Source organism: Protopterus annectens, chromosome 5.part0 (assembly GCF_019279795.1).
Source record: "Protopterus annectens isolate FY-2018-M chromosome 5.part0, PAN1.0, whole genome shotgun sequence".
In the NCBI taxonomy this organism is placed as follows: Eukaryota; Metazoa; Chordata; order Ceratodontiformes; family Protopteridae; genus Protopterus; species Protopterus annectens.
In genome coordinates, this window is record NC_056735.1 from 1,738,571,229 (window position 1) to 1,738,593,429 (window position 22,201).

Consider the following 22,201-nt stretch of genomic DNA (forward strand, 5'->3'; position numbering starts at 1 on the left):
AATTCAGGTCAAACTTTACCCTCCCCCTATCCCACTGCCACCACTTTTGAAACTCCTGCCAGCATAACACCCAGCTATCAGCAGGGAGCAGGTCATAGTGGTGCTCACTAAAGCTAAAAACACAGCTGCACTGGAGCCCTACACTATCCCAGGTTGCCTGGTAATTGGCTTGAAACATGACCTGTCAGCACCACTTGAGTCACTCTTCAGCTAGAGCCTCAAAACAGGCTACATACCAAGTGAATGGAGGATGGCAACTGTCAACATACTAACATATCCCCCATGTAACCTTTTAGCAAACATACCCCTCCTAGCAAACCGATACCTTCAATTAAAACGCACATGTTTCCAAGGGATGCATTTGGGTTGGGTTGTGTGGCTATGCTTATAAAGGCTCTGGTGGTAGTTAGCCTAGTATATACCTATAGACCTGTGAACAATGCCTTACCTTTATTTATTAAAAGGTAGTTCATTTTTCAATCTGCTGCTTCTAATTCCATAAGTTTGTTTTTGATCATGTATATTGTGTGCCTCTGACATGAAGAACTGACTGAGCTTAAAGTTACAAATGTGGTATATATCAAAATGTGTGTCTGGTGGGCTACAGTATATTAAATGAGCACCAAAATATTTGTGGCTTTATTGTACCCCCCACCCCCAAACACCTTATCACTTGTGACGTAGGCAAATTTACATTCGTATAAAAGTAATCAAACTATGTTAATATAGCAAATATTATACTTCACATATATTGCTTATATATCATATAACTTAAGCAATATTACATAAATGATTCATTTCCTTCTTTTTTTTAACGAGAAACCTCTTCATTAGACCATTACTAACTACATAGGCAGTAGTACATTTATATAAATGAAAACAAACCACACCGGCACAATCCTAGTTGCAGGCATTTTACATCACAAATCATACTGACACACACACAGTTGCAAACATTATACATCACTTATAATCTACCCAACCTTTCTCACTCCCACATTACATAGCTCATTTAAGTCCTGCTGCTTTATTGTACTGTTGTACTTGAGTGATGAATCTGTTTTTAGTCACTGGTTATGAACTTGAGGAATGGTTAACCATTTTTTCCTGCAGCCTGTTCCACCTCCATGCTGGTGCATCACATCTGTTATGCAGAGGATTGTGTTTCTTGCACCTCTGTTTTATTGTAGTCGCTCTCACCCCTCTTCACTATCCAAAATAATGCCAACATGAATAAAGTTAAATGGGACTCAGCACTATTGTTTGTAGTTTAAATCTGTGTCTGCAAGATCTCTGTGTTCTCACTTTGTAGGCGAGAGGCTGGTTGTAGTAAATAGAAAAGGCAAAGAAGCTCTTGCCTGTGCTAGAGTTTAAACAGATAATCCTGATCTCAGTTTTTTTCTTTCACTCTCTCACACTAATAACAAAAAAAAAACTAAATTGTGATTGATGGCTAAGGAATATCCCTCATGGACCTATAAGTGTGTTGTTTATTTATAAATCAACTGATACTGTAAAGAAGCATGTCTTAGGGCAGCACAGTGATTTAATGATAAGATGCTTACCACACAGCTTGAGGATAATGGGTTTAGATTTCTCCAATCTTCCGGAAACATTCTGATTACCTACACTACTGTCCATATATATTGTATTTATCTTTGACCTTGTGACCCAGGTCTTGCCTGAAAAGGGCCTGTGGACCAGTCCCAGTTAGCTAGCAGTAGATGATGACTCATTTCATACAGGTCTTTGACAAATTTATGGTAAGTTCAGATTATGTTGTTGCTAGATAACATGTCTGGCACCTCTACTAGCAGATGTGCATACATGGTGGAAATATGTTAATGTTTGTGTATTGGTAAGATGTCATGTAAAATTTACACTACGGTTCTCAGTTGTATACTTGACATGCATTGCTTTTATATTTTTTTAAGAAGAGAAATAAAGAATTCTTGTGCATAGAGCATTATGATCGGGACTCTGATAATAACCAACTTATTTTTCAAGACATTGATGCCAATAAATTCACCTGGGAGTGAAGCTTGATAGTTGAATCTTGGCATTCATATCAAGAACAAAAGGGCTATGATCAGTAAGACATGATCATAATACTTTGTAGTACATGGAGATTGATCTACTCCATATATCACCAGTTACAGAAGAGTGTAGGAGCACAATGTGTTTACCAGCTTTTGAAAACTAGTAAATCACTTGTTGCTGCCATAAAGACAGCAGGCTGAAACAAAGAGCTTTAAAAACTGTTTGACACTTTATTCTGCCACATTTTTTAAACTGTTGTGGAAACTCCACTGTGTACAACTGAAAATGTCAATATGATTAATCTGTTGAATGTCTGTAATGTAAAGGTTTTTCTTATATTTGCTTTTACCAATTTTAGGATCAGAAATCTAAAAAGTCACCAGCTGAACAAAATTCCTGTAAGGTAATACAGAAGTCCCAGAAACCTGAAAATGAAAGAAATCCATTCCAGACTGTAAACAAACAGCAGAATATGCCTGTCTGGAAAGCTATTGGTCAAGAAATGGCTCTGAAAGAGAGAGAGAAAGAGCAACCAACAGAAAAGCAAGTGATCGAAACAACATCATGGAGGGAAAAGCCCCTTCCAGCAGGAATCAAAATAAAGTCATGTTCTGAAAAAACACGAAAGAATGTAGGTGAGAATGAGAAGTCCTGTGAGGTTAAAAATGAAGACTTATTGAATATGGACTCTAATAAGAATTTTGACAAATTAAAATTACAGAATCCCAAAAGTTTGAAATCTGAACCACTAGTTACTCGAGAAGAAATAAATATTAAACGAGACTCGCAGGATCAAGAAAAAAATAAACACATGAAATCTGACAGAAACAGTTCAGTCAAGAAAGATAAAGCAAAGATGCAGCATGTGACAGAGGGCAGCAAAGAAAATTCTGATACCTTTTGTAAGGGTAAAGTATCAGAGGAACCAAGACACAAAAAAACTCATGACATTAAATGTCATGCTGGCATGAGCGAGAAGCATAATACACTGGAAAATTTCAAAAAAGCAGCTCAAAAACTTGATGAAAATCGTGTTGGCAAAGACTTGAAATTCCCTGTCGACAAATTTAAAAATTCATCTTCAAGCAATGAAACATCTACAGGCAAAGGAAATGTCAGTGAAAATTATACTAATGTTGATGGTGGTCAGAAGGTCTTGGCTTCTTTAGTCACATCTGCACAGAAGTCGTCTTTTAAATCAAATGAAGCTCCAGAAAAATCTGGAATGGTCAGTGACTCTAACTCTCCTGAGGGGTCTTCAGTTTCAGATGGACAGACATTAACAGAGAGCAAAAATACTAAAGATCGTGGTGACGGTAGTGGTGAAGAAAAACTTGGTTCCATCAAACTAGAACAGAAGAAGCTGCTTAATTCAGTCAAACCAGAACAGAGCAAGCCCATCAGGCTGACCATCGAGAAGGAAAAATCTGTCAAGACCTCCAAGCACAACTCATCAGTAGACTGTTCATTCTTAGATGAACAGAATTCTACAGTGGGAATAAGCACCACTCAAAATGATGTTAGCAGTGGTAATAGAGAAATATCAGTTATTTCTACCATAACAGAGCAGCACAAATCTTTCAGACAGAATAAAGTTACAGAAAAATCTGAAATTGTCTGTGTATCTGACTCATCCAGAGGTTCTGCAGTATCAAGTGCTGAGATGACAGATTCCAAAACAAATGGTATTGTTGTTGAGCAAAAACTTGGTTCCAAGCAAGGACAGAGTAGCAAATCAGTAGTACAGGATGAATCTTTGCAAAAATGTAAAAAGGACAATGAAGTTGGCTTGGACACAGATCCTACAGTTTCATCTGGATGTGTTTCTACAGATGGAATGAATGTTGCAAAAAATGTCCTTGGCAGTGGTGACCAAGCACGTTGCTCTATCAAACCAGAACTGGACAGCACCATGAAGCAGACTGAGACTTCAGGAAGAAATTTCATTGTTGGAAGCCATGAGCTGCCCAGAACTTCTCCATTTTCTAGTGGAGTCGTATTGACAGAAGAAGCAGACGTTATGAAAAATATTTGTGGTTACCATGGTGGACTGCTAGATACTTCTGTTAAACCAGGGCAAAGCAAGTCTGTTATTAAACCAGAGGATTCAGAACTTTCTAATGTCAACACTAGTTATGACTCCCTTAAGAATTATCCTGCTGAAAGTGGACAGGCTTCAACAGAAGGAGCACTTACTAAAAAAGAATGCACTTATAATACTTGTGAAGGTGACGTGAGTTTTGTAAAACCGGGACAAAGCCAAATAATCAGACAGAAAGAAGGTACTGGAAAATCTGTACTGTTGACTGGACAGAGAGTGCTAACTTCATTTCCAGGATTTTCTTTTTCTTTGCAGACATCTGATGCACAAGATCCTTTTGTTCTTCACAGCCAGCTGTCTACACAACTTAAACAGAAAAAGGTAATATGATTTTTTTTCCCCCCCCAGTGGAAAAATGTTTGTTCTGCATATAATTCAGATATTCATTTATTGATGCTTCAATGCATATTGGAAATAGTTGTCATAAGTAGCCATATTGAAAAATTGGCATCTGGCATCTAAAGAAAGACACTTTCTTAAGGTTGACCTCAGACATAGATTTGTTTGCATTTGCAGGCAATTACCAGCTTCTAAGGTTCTGTATAAGGCGGTACAAAAGGACATGGGCAGTGGGCACTTTTTTTTCTGTTCAGTGCTCTCTTCCTTTTACCCATAGCTCCCATCTTGCCTACTGTAAGGGTGCTACAAAAGGTGAAGATGGAGAAACCCAGGATGACTCTGCTAGTCATATACTGACCCAGACAGCACTGATACTTCCTTTAGGTGCAGTTGAGGAAAGAAGCTTTTTATACAGCATGCGGGCAACTATAGACATGATTTTGAAAAAATGCAGCACTCTGGTGCCCCCAAACCTACAGAGGCTCACTCTGATTGTTTGTATGAACTGACACTGATTGTTTGTATGAACTGACACTAATGTCTCTTGGTCACCTCTTGGTTTGGGACCTGTTTAAAATTTTGAAGGAGTCTGGGGAAACCTAGCACAAAAAATTTTTACTTGATTAGATGGAGAAGATTCTGTTTGAGGTATTACAAGAACAACAGTTTAACAGGACTTCCACTGTACTTCCTTAACTTTCAGATCTTTTTGCAGCAGGGCTGTCCTACTTCTCATGTGGAAGCCATTTTGAGATGTCTTTCCCCATCTACCACACATGACTAAACAATTTCCTAGTAAATTAAGAGTCCTTCCTCTGTCCACAGATAAGGAATTGCCCTTCTTTGGACTGTATGTAGATGAAAACTGAACTTCTTCCTGGGAATGCCGTAGCCAAGGACTACCCTTCTTCACAAGATTGTAATGTATTAGAAAAGTTGACCCTAGATCCACTTAGTCATTTAATTTCGCTCACTGAAATGTCTCCCTTGTAAGACAGCTTTGTTAGTGACCATTGCATCAGTGAGAAGGATGTCTGAATTATAGATGTTAAGTTGTCAATCTCGCCTTCATTCTTGCTGGATGGGTTCGGAGCCAATCCTCGGCTCCGACTCGGCCAATACTAAAGCTCGAGAGCTAATTCCACCGGCTTGAGGCTCCCCTATATCCCACAATGCTAGGTGGTAACTACTCAGATCTCGTTTGCCGCTATAGCTGACGAGGTGCGTTTTCTACCGGCTCAGGCAGGTTAGTTTAATATTTACCATTAGGTATTACTAATAACCCCCTTTTTTAGTTATAAAATATTTTCTATAGTTTAATTCTAATATTTAGTTATATCGACCCCTATCTGTCGAACCCTTCCCCTCTTACTACTTGTTCTAGGCCTTCGGCCCTTCCCTCACCCTAGTCCCTTTTAAGATTAGTGTTGTAGGGGCTTGTGTGTATGTGTTTCTGTATAACTGTAATTTTTTAATAATTTTTTCTGTAAAGAGTGTCTGGTTTGTGTGTGTGTACAGCCTCTCTTAACTTACTATGTCTAAAGATAAGGTCTCAGGCTTCAAGAAGTGTGACTCGTGCTGTCAGAAAATGTCTCTGACAGACTGTCACACTTCTTGTGTGTATTGCCTGGGACCTGTGCACCTGCAGGACTCATGTGCTGTTTGCCATGGTTTCAGCCCTCGAGTCCTGCAGGAACGCAAGAACAAGCTGATCTTGCGGGGCTTGTTAAAGCCTGAAGGCCCCCCGACTCAGTCTGTGTCGGGGAAGCCTTCAAAAACTTCAAAGCAGTCGGCTCCTGCTCTTGAGTCGACTGCTGAGAAGTCGGCAGGCCGACATCGGCTCCGGCGGGAGCCGATGTTCTTAAGCCTCATACTGTTACCTCGGCTCCGGCTGGAGCCGAGGCTGATTAGTCTTCATCGGCTCCGATACCCTTATCGGAGCCACATTCCAGAAAGAGGTCCAGGTCCTCCTCTATCGGATCCGTGCACTCGGCGCCAGGATCCCCTCTCCTTTTGGAGCGGAGTCACAAAACCCATTCCTCTCTGTCTTCCAGGTTATCAGACCATGATTTGCAGAGGGTGGTGAGTAGACTTCTAAAGTCCGAGGCACTGGCCCAAATGCTGCATAGCCCGACTCACCAGTCAGTGGCTATTCCCGTTCCACATTACATTCCTCCTCCGACTCCTTCGAGTTCGGAGCCAAGGCTTGTCGGAGGCATGACTGTCAGCGCGTCGGATCCGATACCTTCCATTTCGGCTCCGTCGTCTGCCCCGATCTCCTCTTTGGAGGGATCTCGGCGCCGAGCTTCCCTCATCGGCTCCGAGGGGGCGAGTGGCATCGGACCCTTGTCTGACCCCGCTCTCCCTCTTGGAGCTTCTGCGCTGGTGAGTTCGGCTCCGACATCGGCTTCGGAGCCGTCTCTGTCAGTGCCGGGAGAGGTCCTTGTCTCTTCGGAGCGAGGGCCTCGGGCCTTGCCTGACAGGGGTGCCTTCGAGGTCATGCAGAGCATGCTAGAACCAGGTTCTGCCCCACAGTCAGCTCCTTCAGCCCCTCCACCTACAGTGCCTGTGGTGATTTCTACTCATCCCCTTGTCCCACACCGCAGAGAACCAACTCCTCAAGATTCCCCATTGGGAATTTCCTCCTCTTCCGAGGTCTCTCCTGACCCTGCAGGAGATCCCCCTAGGAAGAGGCAGTGCAAGAGGAAGCACATTGACTCCCCTGAGTCTATCACCTCTGACACTGACTTAGAGGAATCGAAGGTCCCCTCGATCCCCCTCTGAGGATGTCTCCTTTGCGGACATCCTTGAAATCCTCAAACAGAGGGGGAACTGGCCAGCCCTTAATCCTTCGGAGGATGAGTCAGTGTATCTTGAGGTGTTTGGTTCTCGCCCTTCTACCTCCTGGGTGTCCCCTCCCTTTGACCCCCTTATGGAAGTGGTGGCAAGGAAGGCTTGGACGGCTGCTGACTCAGTGGAACCCACCCCGAGGAGACCATCCAAATTTATTACCGCCCCCAAAGACAAAGAGTTTTTATCCAAAGGTGTCCCTGTTGATGCCATGGTGGTGGCTGCGGCCACAAAGAAGGAGTTAGCTGATCCTTCGGTTCCTGTCCATCCTCCTAATAAGGAATCTAGGACCATGGACAGGTACGGCAAGCGGATGTTCTCGTCAGCGACCTTTTCAATGTGGTCGCTGAATTACTTATGCCACTTCACTCGTCTCCAAAGAGATTTACTCAAGGATATGGGTGAACTGATGAAGGATCCTACAGCTGAGGGGTTCAAAGACACAATGAACTCCCAGTTGGCAACCCTAAATTCCATTGTTAACTCCTCCATGCGGCTGGTCTCATACGCAGCAGATGGGGCGAGTAGAGCCGCAGGCACAGGTGTTGCCTTACGAAGGCACGCCTGGATGCGGCTATGCAACTTTGCGGACCCTTTCAAGGCGTCCTTCACCAATTCTCCCTTTGATGGATCATCATTGTTTGGTCCACAGGTGAAGGATACATTGACCAGGTGCGAGGTGGAAGGTAAGACTCTCTGCCGTAGGAGTCCGTTTTTCTACCCCTTCTAGACCCTATCCCAAAGGTCAAAGGGGAGGAAAGATGTGGTTCCGCAAACAATCCCAGGGAGTCTCATCTGACGCACAAGGCAGATTCCCATCTAGAGGCAGAGGGGGGAATAATAATAGACGCCGCCCTAGAGGCAGAGGAGGTCCGCAAAACCAGGGTAGCAGAGAAATGTTCTCTGACAAACCCTTTCAGCACCCCTGAGGGGCTGCCCGGCTGTCCGCCTTCGGAGGCAGTCGGGGGAAGGTTATCACTGTACCCAAAAGCCTGGCTTTCCCTAACTCAAGACAAATGGGTACAGTCGATCATATCCGAGGGTTACAAAATTCCCTTCATATTCCAACCCAACCAAAAAGATCCCTTCCAGACATTCCACCCGGTCTAAGGGAACAAGCAGCATTAGAAATTTCGAAGCTGCTATCAAAAAGAGTCATCCAATCAGTCCCGGCAGACCAGCAAGGATCCGGAATCTACTCCAAATTCTTTTTGGTACCAAAAAAAACAGGGGACTGGAGACCCAGACCCAAAATTCCGGATGGTCACGCTACAGTCCATTCTACCCTTCTTGGGTCAGGACAATTGGATGTGCTCAATAGATCTTCAGGACGCGTACTACCACATCAAAATGAACCGATGCTCCAGGAGATATCTCCGCTTCAGGCTGGGAGCCAATCACTACCAATTCAGGGCCCTGCCCTTTGGTCTCACTACAGCCCCCCGGGTGTTCACCAAATGCATGGCAGTGGTCACAGCTCACTTGAGACGCCAAGGATTCCAGGTGTTTCCATATCTGGACGATTGGCTCCTTACTGCCACCACCAGACATCAGCTTCTCCTATCCAGGGGCTTCACCATTCAATCTTGTCAAGCTCTAGGCATTTCAATAAATTTCGAAAAATCTGCCTTGTCGCCTTGTCAGTCTATTATTTTTATAGGCGCCACCTTAGATACACAGACCCTTTCAGCCAGACTCACAGAGCAGAGGGTGTTAGACATCCGGAACCAAGTGTCCCTTCTCTTACAATGTGTCAAAGTCAAAGCCAGACTGGTATTGAAGGTGTTAGGACTCATGGCAGCAGCTATTCCCCTTCTCCCCTTAGCTCGCTTTCACATGAGGATCCTCCAATGGATGCTTTTTACTCAATGGTCCTTTCAAAAACTCCCGATGTCCCATACCATACTGATAAGTCAAGTATGCAAGAATCAACTGTCTTGGTGGATCACATCACCTCAACTTCTCCAAGGAAGACCCTTCACTCCACCCCTCCAGTTCCCCCGTTGACAACAGCTGCCTCCCTGATCGGGTGTGGGGTGGGGGCGTTATCAGGGCAGGACAGTCCAGGGCACGTGGCAACCCTTCGAGTGCCACTTGCACATAAATGTCTTAGAGATGAGAGCAGTGCTTTTAGCGTTGCAAGCCTTTCACGACTCTCTTCCCAAGGGGACTATTGCAATTCAAACGGACAACATGTCCGTAGTGTGGTACATCAACAAACAAGGCGGAACCAGATCATACCCTTTATGTCGAGAAGCACTCAGACTTTGGCAATGGGCGATCTCTTCTCAGCGTTTTCTGATAGCAACGCATATTCCCGGGAAATCTAACATTATTGCAGACAAATTGAGCAGAGCAATTCTCATGCCACACGAGTGGTCTCTAAAGAAATCAGTTCTAGAAGAAGTATTCCTAAGATGGGGCCACCCTTGCTGCGATCTTTTTGCTACTCCCCAAAACAGCAAGTGTCACGACTTCTTCACTCTCTTCCCGTTACCAGGCCATCCCACCAGAGACGCTCTAGTCCACGATTGGCCCCGGGGACTTCTGTATGCCTTTCCCCCCTTTCCACTGATACCTCAACTAATTCAGAAAGCCATCGCCTTGAGAGTGACAATGATCCTCATTGCCCCTTACTGGTCTCGACAGATATGGTTTCCCTTTCTTCATCGTTACCTTTTGGAGCAGCCTTGGCATCTGGACCCAGTACCAGATCTGATTACCCATCAATCGGGTCAGCTGCACCAATCTCTGTCTTCTCTGAACCTCACAGCGTGGTTTCTCCGATTCCAACCTTAGCCAGGCTTCCCTCAATATCTCGGTCGGTCCAAGATATTTTGATAGCCTCTCATAAATCCTCTACCCAGAAGATTTATACTAGCAAGTGGAAACGTTTTTCCCTTTGTCATCATCGAAAAACATAGATCACTTTACTGCACCTATCCAGTCTATTTTAGACTTTCTAGCAGTACTCTTTTATTTAGGATCTTCTGCATCAACCATTAGAGTTCAATTGGCTGCCATATCAAATTTTCATGTTGGTGTCTCAGAATCCAGCATCATGGCTCACAAACTCTGTAAAGCCTTCTTAAGGGGTGTATTTATTCTCAAACCTCCAATCAAAGACCCTCCGCCTCAATGGGATTTGAACTTGGTTCTGGCATCTTTAATTCTTCCCCCCTTTGAACCGGCGGCTTCATGTTCTCTGAAGTTGCTTTCTTGGAAGACACTTTTTCTGGTAGCTATAACTTCAGCGAAAAGAGTATCTGAACTCCATGCTCTGTGCAGTCGTCCCCCTTACTTAGTTTTTCACAAAGACAGGGTATCCCTCCGGACTAATCCATCCTTTTTACCTAAAATTTCTTCTCAAATTAACCTAAACCAAGTTATTGATCTCCCGTTTTTTTTCCCTAACTATTCAAATAGGTCAGAGCAAAAGCTGCATTTTTTGGATGTTCATCGCCAACTGAGATATTACTTAGACAGGACTAAACAATTCAGGAAATCTGATCAATTGTTTCTGTCATATGCAGAAGGTAGATTGGGCCTTCCAGTCACTAAAATATCCCTTTCTAGATGGCTCACGTCTACAATTACTTTCATCTATGAGATCAGACATCAAAAACTACCCTCAAGACCTAGAGCTCATTCAACTAGGGCATTAGCTACATCCATAGCCTTTCAGGACAGGTTGCCAATAGATTCAATTTGTGCAGCAGCCACCTGGGCTTCTCCTCATACATTCATTTCACATTACAAATTGGACATGGTTTCCAGAAGCCGTGCCAATTTTGGTTCCACTGTTCTCAAGAGTCTGTTCTGATAGGCCACCCGGGATAAGGTGCTAGGGACACGGTCCCATCCAGCAAGAATGAAGGCGAGATTGACAACTTAACATTAAGAAGTTATGTACCTACCATAACGTTCCATGTTAGTTGTCTTCTTCTCGCCTTCTTTCTTGCGTCCCTCCCTCCTTCCCCCAAGCCTGGACAGACCGACCGGAATTCTTTTGTGTTTCTTCTTCCGAAATTTGTTACTCCCACACTTTCTCCCACCTCTTCTATCTTTACTGAGGTCTGCTTTTTCTTTACGCAGACTGTTTGAGGTGGGTTTCCCTACTCCATTCTAGGGAGACTAGGATTGCTTGGTATAGCTATCAAACGAGATCTGAGTAGTTACCGCCTAGCATTGTGGGATATAGGGGAGCCTCGAGCCGGTGGAATTAGCTCTCGAGCTTTAGTATTGGCCGAGTTGGAGCCGAGGATCGGCTCCGAACCCATCCAGCAAGAAAGAAGGCGAGAAGAAGACAACTAACATGGAACGTTATGGTAGGTACATAACTTCTTATTTTTACATGCAAGGAGCTGTACACCGTACTGTATAGAGACAGGGCGAGTCTAGAATTAAGCCCTCCATCTTGCCTGAAGTAGTCTTGGACTTTCCTCCACAGTCATACTATCAAACTTCCTGTTTTCTTCTACAGAGCAGAAAGTGAAGGGAATTAGAATGTTTTGCCTTCTAGATATCCACAGGTAACTCTGGTACTTGCCTACACAGAACCAAGGATGCCAAAGAGAGCAACTCTCTCTGGCTTTTGTTTCAGGAAAGTACACAGATGTATCTTTTTTTCTCCTTTATCTGCAAATAGCTAGATTTTCTTACTATCTTTTTTTTTGTCTTGTACTTTCTTCCCCTGTTCATATTCTTTCCTTAAGATCTTGTTAGTGGTAAGACTAATGTCATATGGTTTTATTTAGCATGGCATGGCATGTGAAAAAAATTCTAGACTGCAAACCTATTCCCTTTTACTAGTAATGCTTTGCAAAATAACTTCCTGTCTAGATTGTTTTGCCATGCATCTAAGCAAAAACATCACAGAAATGGTCCAAGGTTGCATACTAGAAATGTGCATATTTAGTGTGAAAATGTGTCACATTTTGTTACTTAACTTACTAACTTTCATCCTTTTTGTGGTTCTGGTGAACCTTCACGTCTGACCATTTCATTGTTTTAACCTTTTTCTTGACAGCGTAATGTTCTGAATAGTTCCTTCCTAGGCTTTTGATTTCTTTCTTAGTTCAACCTGAATATTGTACAGTTCTTGTGGCATACTGTTTTAAATAATGACACAACTTCCAAATATGTAATCACTTTGTTCCCCAAGCATCTTGGCAACAAGCCTTTCTGGGAAGATAAAAACAGAAACCAGACAGATATATAAAATTCAAAAACATTAATTACATCATGAAATCAATAAAGTTGAGAATACAGTTAACAGAACCAGTAACAGCAAAAAAAAAAGTCACAAATTTAATTGGCTATTTAGACATAGCAATGAGAGGAAACTGATTTAACCCCCATAGACCAATGCACTGCATTTTAGTCTGAATAATCTTTCTGTTGTAATACTAGTCTTAAATCCCTGCCCACTTTAAGGCCAACCTGTACTTTTTCCAAGGTAGAAACTTTCAAACCATTAGATTGACTAGTATGATGCTTCTTAAAATGTACTGCCACAGGGCTAAGAATATTAATTTGTAATAATTTTGAAGTATGTTATTTAATTCTCACATTGAAGTAGCTTTGTCTACCCTACATTAAATAATTCACAAGAACAGAGAGTACCATAGACAACTCATTAGTATTTCAACCATAAACACTTTCCACTGAAGCTTCCTTTACTTCTCTTAAAGTCACCAAGTACAGAGAGAACATCTATTTCAAGGGGCAGTGCCCTTACAAAATAAAGAAGTAATAGACTCTGTTACAGAGAGAGATTTAAAGCAATGTGGTGTAGGATCTAAACTTTTCCATGGTAAAAAGAAAAAAAAATGAATGGAGCTGCCATACAATAACACACTAATTACAGGATAACTGAGAGAGTCTTCCATCTCTTAATTTGAACTGTAGCCCATACCTCTCAACTGTACAGATTTTCTCAGAATGTCCAGATGTTTGGCTCACATTTATGGTACATTTTTAATAAAATTTTTTTTTCCTGGTAAATTATTGACAATTCATTAAAGACTGAAGTCAGAAAATGACAGACATTTGAGTTTTAGACTTTGATACCCTTCAGAAAATTCATGCTAACGTGAAGTCTGTTATTCTGTCAACTTTCTAAGTTTGTAAGAGCACTATTTAAAAATTGTCCTTGTTTTGGGCATTTGAACCCCCCCCCATTGTTTGGGGCTTTGTCCAGATTTTTTGCTCTAAGAAGTTGAGAGGTATGCTGTAGCCTCGGATGGAATATTGTTTTGTGGTACAAAGTAAACCTTACTTCCTCAAGAGTCTCTTTAATTTCTCCAAATCTTTTGGGTTTCTAATATCATGGTAGGAATGGACCCCATTACTAAGTCAGGCAATGATTAAAGTTCAGAAATTAGTATTGTTTAAAGCTTTGATTTTAGCCAAAAGTGCTTTGCAGTACCCACAGTGTGCCCAAAATCGATTCCTTTCATAATTCATATGGAATTAAGAGTGGTACAGGATATGTACAAGGGTAATGTGACAGCAGTAAGGTCTGCGGTGGGAGTGACGGATGCGTTTAAGGTGGAGGTGGGATTACATCAAGGATCAGCTCTGATTTGCAGTGGTGATGGACAGGTTGACAGACTAGATCAGACAGGAGTCCCCGTGGACTATGATGTTTGCAGATGACATTGTGATCTGTAGTGAGAGTTGGGAACAGGTGGAGGAGACCCAGGAGAGGTGGAGATATGCTCTAGAGAGAAGAGGAATGAAGGTCAGCAGGACTAAGACAGAATATATGTGTGTGAGTGAGAGGGAGGATAGAGGAATGGTGAGGATGCAGGGAGTAGAGGTGGCTAAGGTGGATGAGTTTAAGTACTTGGGATCAACAGTTCAGAGTAATGGTGAGTGTGGAAGTGAGGTGAAGAAGAGAGTACAGGCAGGATGCAGTGGAGTACAGGCAGGATGGAGTGGGTGGAGAAGAGTGTCAGGAGTGATTTGCGACAAACGAGTACCAGTAAGAGTGAAAGTGAAGGTCTACAAGAAGGTAGTGAGACCAGCTATGTTATATGGGTTGGAGACAGTGGCATTGACAAAAAGGCAGGAGTCAGAGCTTGACGTGGCAGAGTTGAAGATGTTAAGATTTTCACTGGGTGTGATGAGGATGAACGGGATTAGGAATAAGTATATTAGAGGCTCAACCCAGGTTGGAAGGTTTGGAGACAAAGCCAGAGAGGCAAGATTACATTGGTTTGGACATGTGCTGAGGAGGGATGCAGAGTATATTGGGAAAAAGATGCCAAGGTTGAAGCTACTAGGTAACAGGAAAAGAGGGAGGCCTAAGATAAGGTTTATGGATGTAGTGAGAGAGGACATGCAGGTGGTTGGTGTGACAGAGCAAGATGCAGAGGACAGGAAGAAATGGAAACAGTTGATCTGCTGTAGCAACCCTAACGGGAGCAGCCAAAAGAAGAAATAGCAGCATATCTAAGTACGATTTATTAGACCTTCTGCTCATATTACTATTGGAGCTGTCTGGGTATCCTCCTTCCATATTGCTTTCATTTTTGCTTGCAAATCCTGTTTTTTATGACTTTGTGTCTGCCTGTACACAAGACACTGTAATCACTTGGTGTGTCAATTTCAAAGATCAGTGCTATTTTGTTCTTTTTTTTTTCCTGGACTACTACATCTGGTTTTCTTGCATCCTGTTTTTGAACTGTTAGTAATGGCTGAACCCATCAGGTAGCTATAAACAACTTTTATTCTCTGCAAAACTTTGTGGTTCGTGTTTCCAGTGCTTTTCAACTACTCCCATATCGTGTTTGCACAACCCCCAGTGCAACAGTCTTGTCATATTAGTGTGCCTTTCAGTGGACAGGCCTTCTGTCATCTGTCATCCTTCTGAAGCTTTTGGCTCAGGGTACCATAGCCAAATCCGCCTGCCCCGAAGTTCAGCCACCACTTAAGAAAAAGCAAAAAAAGGCAGCTACTGATCCTGCTGCTGTCCAGCCTCCACTGGATGTCTCCCATGCTGATTTGAACTATATCTACTCCTACCCAGACCCCTCCATGACAGTACCTCTAAGCAAATCACTTGCAAAACACCCTCTTCCCTTCATCCCATTGATCTGTCTTCATATACTACAAAAAGATTAATATTTATGGTCTCTCATTGCATCCTCTATAATATCTCTCTGCCTTCCTATAATCTCTCTATACTGCTTTACTCCACTGTACCCTAATCTGTCTACATCCATACACAAGAAATCAGTAATTTCACTTTACTACCTTTTCTTACTCAATAATGCATGCTAATCTACTGTTTAATATCCTTCCTTTCTTTAATCCTCCTCACTCCTATAATAATTTCCCCGTTATATATGTAGCTAAACTTAGTCCTATACCACCATATCCACACTAGTTATCATCATCATCCTCTGTCACTGCACTCGCACCCTAGTTTTTCTAGCAAAACTTCCTCTAATTCTTCATATCACCTCACCTAGTCTTGCTGCTTTTTCAATTAATCAGCAGTCCTACTCCACTAGTACAAAAATACTAAACATCTCATCATCTCCTACTCCACAAAAACCCACTGTCATAACAAAGTGCCTTTTTACAGACTCAAAACATCACCCATTGTAACTTCAGTACATCTCCAGGCTTATTCCTGTCAACTTTCATTCACCTATTCAAAACCAGACATTTAGCACCAAATCAAATACTCCTAAAAGTAGAATTTAGGATCCAGTCCAAATGTAAGTGACCCCCCTCTGTCCTACACTCGGTCCTGACTATCAGACTGTATAGGCGGGGTATCCACCCAAATCCTGGTCCTCAATGTTTTCAAGCTCACAGTCTTGCTCCTCTCAAACTACTAAATTATCCAAACTGCATCTTTTTAATGTAAAAATGTAAATGTAAGAAATGTTAGAAATAAACTTCCATGTATGGATAATGCACCACTAACCAAATGTTATGTAGCTACTGAGTCTTCTTGTCTAAAGCAAAATATAAAATACAAGGAAATTCTACCTTTGAGATGCAGTATTTTAAGACTAGATGGTGGGTTATATACCTTACAACAATTCTCTTAACTTAACCTTTCATTCTTCATTTCCCCATAAATAAATAATGTTGAAATCCTTATGTCCTTTCTGAAACTGAATAAGCACAAGTCCCCATGCATAACAGGAATTTATATTCCTCTAGAAAAAGTACAATTACATCAGAATTCTTCTCTTGGGCCTCCTCAGATATTTCACAGGAAATTGTCATAATGAGAAATCTAAATATCGACTGGCAAGACCATAAGCAGTGACCCCCTCTGATGGAGTAAGCTTTTATGGGCTAAAACCGTGTATTACATCCCCAGCTAGGGAGAGCAAGCATTCTGACAAGAAATCCACCTTTAGATTGTATCCTCTCTAACTACCAAAACAGTTTATCTCCTATGGTACTCTAAGCAGCCACCTCCATACCTTTGCTGTAAGGGACCACCACAGTATCCATAAACTTCACAGATACAACCATTCTTGCTACCTCTCCTCCATCCAAAAAGTTTTCTTCATCTCACCTCCTTTCCTCAATATTCTATATGTATACCTTTGCTGTAAGGGACCACCACAGTATCCATAAACTTCACAGATACAACCATTCTTGCTATCTCTCCTCCATCCAAAAAGTTTTCTTCATCTCACCTCTTTTCCTCAATATTCTATATGTACACACTCTTGTAGGAACCAAAGGAATCTAAGTAAATCCAGTGCTGTGCTTCTCCAGACAAACCAAACTACTTATTAACCAGAAGGACAAAGCATAGGAAACCTGGAAAAAAGTATAACATACAAAAATATAGATACCTCCAGAAATTTCACTGAGCAAAGAATTAAATTTGACAAGAAGTTATGTTATCATATCATGTATCCTACGAATCCCAAAACTTTAAATCAGAAGAACCCAAATCTCTTCTGGTCTTCATTTAACATGTGCTAAATCCTGGCCAAGTCACCTAACCTAGCTCCTCTGTTGTCCCTCAGTCATATAAATTGGCCTCTCAATTCAGTGCATACTTCATCAGCTCTGTAACTTCTGTCCTAAATCTCCCCCCCCCCAAAAAAAAAAAAAATTCTAAAATTGAAGCCCACCAGTGCTACCCCAGATGATCTATCAGGAGAATACATTAAAATGTCAACAGATGCTCTGGCCTACCCAGCTTCTATATTAATTAACTGATTCATTAAAGAAAGCTGCGTTCCCAAACTGTGAATGAAAAATCTTACATATTACCCTTGCATAAAGGCAGCACTTCCACATATGTTACCAAATACAGACATAGCCATTCTCTCTCCACATCCTTGAGAAATGTATCCATCCACAACTAACTCCTTTATTTCAGACAGTAATCTGCTATTTCCAACACAGCATGGCTTCCTCCCTAATGCTTGGGTTGACATGTCCCTCTTAAACTTCATAACCACTGTAGATCAAAACAGAACTGTAGGAAACCTAGTCTTTGCTGTCTTCCTAGATGTATTGAAGGCTTTTGACACAGCTTCACACAAGGAACTGCTACAAAAATTGTAATTTCTATGTCTAGATAACACCCACACACTCTATTTTGGCAGTTTATCTGTCCTGCAGACAACAGGCTGTTAAATGTCAAAAATAACTTCTTCCCTTTCCTTCCCATAGCAGTCTGAGCCCCATGGGCTCTATTCTGTGCTCTTATTCAACGTATTTGTGAATGACCTGTACTCGACAAGCACGCATGCAGCAATTATTCAATATGCAGATGACGTCACTCATATTCGTGTTGCTAAAAACAATTGGATACACTACAACAACTTAACTCAAGATTTCCTTACCTGTTTTTAAACATGGCAGTCTGATTCCAAGCTTCTTCTAAACCCTAAAAATCCAAGGTCATTATTTTCACTCCAAAACAACTCTCTACTCTGAAATCCAGCAAACCGATGACGCGCGTGTCAAAGATGACACACACTGCAACGTTTTGGGTGACACGCCAGCGATCACAAACATCCGCATTACCAAAGACACTGCTTTGGCATTTGTTGCTCATGTGAAGTGCATTGAATTATTTTGTGTCAGGAGCTTTTGACACGCCAAACACAGAAGGTTCACCATCCCCACAATCTCTACAAACAACATAAAAATCGAATTAGTAACCCACACTAGGCTGTTAAGAGCAATAATTGATAATATCTTGAAATTTGACGATCATGTAAAGGATATAATAAAATAGTCACAAAATTGGCACCCTTTATGGGATAAAACCTTGCTTCAGCTTTCCTCCTTCCAACTCTCCTCTATGCAGTTGTTATTGTCATTATACTTAAGGCAACTCAGACAAATCTCTTTGAGCAATGCATCAACAAAGTAGCCAGATTTTCTGCTAATGCAATATAGAAATCTTACCATTATCGAGCATTAAAACAACTGCAGTTGCTAGGACTGTCTCACTTCTTGACTCTATCTACTTACCATGCAAACTTATTCAGAAACCTGAAAAATGCCTTCACCTAGCTTGCATGCTTAACATAACTCGCCAAACAGGCTTCTTTGCACAGTAGATACACTACTGCTAATAGCTAAATCATATAACACTGCACTCCATCTCCCTTTGCCCTTAAACAGATCCCTCCAATTAAATCTTTCAAGGCTGAATTACAACATCCAGTTGAACACATGGCTGTATTCCTGCCCATCTCCTGGTTAGACAAAAATTTCTATCCATTCACACAGTATTATTCTAGGCTATGTTGTCCTTCACCTCATTTAATGACACTATACTGATATATTTACAGCCTTTCTTTCTCCCTAAATCACTTAATATCCATGCCCCTTTCTTTACCACTTCTTACTGACATCCCTTCTTTATTGCTTCCTTCTATTCCCCTTCTACATCTGCTGGCTTACTGCTTTGATTTTTCTCTTCCCTTCTTCTTTCATCCCCTTTCACATCATGTCCCTTCTGTGTCTACCATACCCCCCTAGCACCTTACAGCCATTATTTGAGGCAGTAATCCTGTATTTTCTTACTCCGTCTTTGTCTCGCTCAGCTTACTACTTATTGTCTATCAGCCTGTACCACATCCAATGCATGATCAAGCCACTTTCTGTACTGGCATCTCTACCAGTTTTCCAGGTGTTTCCTCTGAGTCTTGCCTTTTTTTACCTTGCTGCTCTGCAACGATCACTTCCAGTAATACATTACTAAAATACCTTTTTCCTCAAATCTCACTTTTTAAAAGCATGCTCTTGCATATTCACCCCCCCCCCACTATTTGTTTCACACCATTGTTGTACTTATTAGATTTTATTCATGACCTAAACATATCTGTTGATATGTACCATTGTCTTTTATGTTTGTTTTACAATGTGATCTGAAGTTGTTTTCATTTGCTCTTCAACCTGTGGGTACATTGATCCGGCATGGATCCTACTCTGCCGCGTTTCCAGCATCTGATCCAAGCTCCTCCCCATCTACTATCAAAGTCCAACTGGCAGCTTTATGTAACTTTCATGTAGGTGACAATATGGCTTCTCTAGCTTCTTCTAAGCTTTGTAAAGCCTTTTTGAAAGGCACCTTTTAACTTCGGCCACCGGTTAAGGACCCAACGCCTCCTTGGGATCTCACGCTTGTTCCGCAAGCTTTGGTCTCTCCCCCCTTTGAGCTTACAGCCTCAGTCGACTTAGTTTCTGTCCTAGAAGACTGCTTTCTTGGTCGCTATTACATCTCCCAAGAGGGTTTCAGAGCTTCAAGTATCGTTGTCAAGCCTCCTTATTTGGTATTTCATAAGGACAGGGTGTCCCTGTGTACTAATCCATCCTTTCTTCCTAAAGTAGCTTTGGAAGCCAAATTTAATCAAGTGATAATCTCCCAGTTTTCTTTCAAAATTTTCAAAATAAGGGCGAGTACAAACTCCACTTGTTGGACATGGACAGACAGTTACATTTTTAACTGCATAGGACGAAGTCCGTTCTTAAGTCTGACCAACTTATTTCCTATACTAAGCCCTTTTTTTTAGGGAAATCAGTGTCTAAGGTCACCATTGCCCCTGGGATTTCCGGGTGTATTACTCTGGCTTATTCGAGTAGAGGTTTATCCCTCCCAGGTCATGTAAAGGCGCATTCCACTAGATCTATGGCTACTTCAGCTGCCTTTTGGTCCAGAGTGTCTTTAGATGACATTTGTTCTGTGGCTGTTTGGGCTTCTTCACATGCTTTCATATCTCATTACAAGTTGGACATTCTGTCCAGGAACAGGGCATCCTTTGGCTCCGCCATGCTCAGGAATATCCTTCCCCGAGGGCCTCCCAGGTGTTTAGTAGCTGGTACTCTGTCCCACAGGTTGAAGACCAAATGAAGACAACAACTTCAAATAAAGAAGTTATGTACTCACCATAATGGACCATCTGAGTTGTTGCTCTTCATTTGTCTTCAGCCATCCTCCCTCTTTCCCCCCTGCCTGGCGTAGGCTGTGTGATGGTCTGGCCAGAAGAAGAATGGTCACCATATGGGTATGCCTTTGTTCTCCTCTGCTTGCTTAGGGAGATCCTTGTCATGGGATAATTTTTTGGATCCGATTGGGATGCTTTGGTGGGCAATAAACTCTTTCTGAAGGGTGGAGTCAGACACAGGGGCTTTATGGGTAGGGGAGGAGCTTGGAGCTCGGATCAGATGCTGGAAATGCATCCAAGTTGGAACTGTGCTGGATCCAAGTACCCACAGATTGAAGACAAATGAAGAGCAATAACTCAAATGGAATGTTATGGTGAGTACATAACTTTTTTTCTGTTTGCTTTCTTTTTGCTAAATTGCTTAAAGTTATTGTAATTTTGCTGATCTGGTTTTTGTACCTTTTGTGCATGTTTTATAGTTGGATGTTTTATCCCTGGGCTCCCAATAAACTGGGGCAACTTGTGCCAGAATGAACAATCTTGGTAAGCAAATGGTAATGAGCAAGCAAACTTAAATAAACTATCTTTATGATAACTACTTGTAACTAATCTTATCACACCAGGTTTTCAAATATAGGAATTGTGTTTTAAAGACTAAAAGTAAGTATTGTGTAGACTTGAGCATGAGAACAGTTTGGAGATGGAAGGTCTGTAAATATAAAATAAAGATACTGTACGTCTGGAGTTTTATTTTGGTATTCTGTAATGATTTGGCAGCTGTATTTAAACATAATGTTAAAAAGGAAGGCGTGAACTTCTACTATAAAGTCTGCAATGTCGTCTTTCCTGCTCCCTTAGCAGTTACATGCTCATGACCAACACAAAAACTTTTCAGTTCTTGGAGATTGGAATTGATTGGGTTATTTTATTGACCAGTGTCTTCTGAGGTTTATTTATTTATATATATATTTTTTGCAGTTATTGGAAGTTGTCTTGCTAGATTTGACAGTATATAATAGCCATTTACATGTAGCTTGCTTGCAGAAGCCTGTTCTCTGAGGTGAGCCAAGAACATTGTCCAGTTAAGTGACTTGCTATGAGTCTCCAAGTAGGCAGTTAGAGAGGGAAGGAAACACTGGGCTATAATGTAACACTCATTAGCAGCACATGGCATTTGATCTTTTTCAGAGTTTGCTTATTCTTTTGTTTACTGTGTTTTTCCTGTAGGCAACACTGGCAGCTGTGAATGTTGGAGCACTACCTGATAAAGGCCAAAGGTTAATAAATCAAGTGAAGGAGTTAGAGGATGCACTTGGCTCGCTTAGCCTGTCCACTGTAACAGGCAACAAACAAGGTAAGATGAAATTTATTTTTGTAAAGATGGAAAAAAAAAAAAAAAACTATTTTAAGATCAGTTTGAATGCAGGATATTATGATCAGACACCCACACAGAAACTTAAATGATCCAGTATTT

The 22,201-nt window shown here is 41.7% G+C and overlaps 1 protein-coding gene across 1 annotated transcript in view; it reads left to right on the forward strand.

The window, feature by feature from the left end:
- Positions 1-22,201, forward strand: part of LOC122801872 (transcription termination factor 2-like) — a gene marked incomplete in the record, with an annotated part of 438,525 nt that overhangs the window by 275,304 nt on the left and 141,020 nt on the right. Inside the window, 2 exon segments of the mRNA XM_044071534.1 lie at positions 2,399-4,462; positions 21,955-22,081. Coding sequence (XP_043927469.1) covers positions 2,399-4,462; positions 21,955-22,081 — 2,191 coding nt within the window.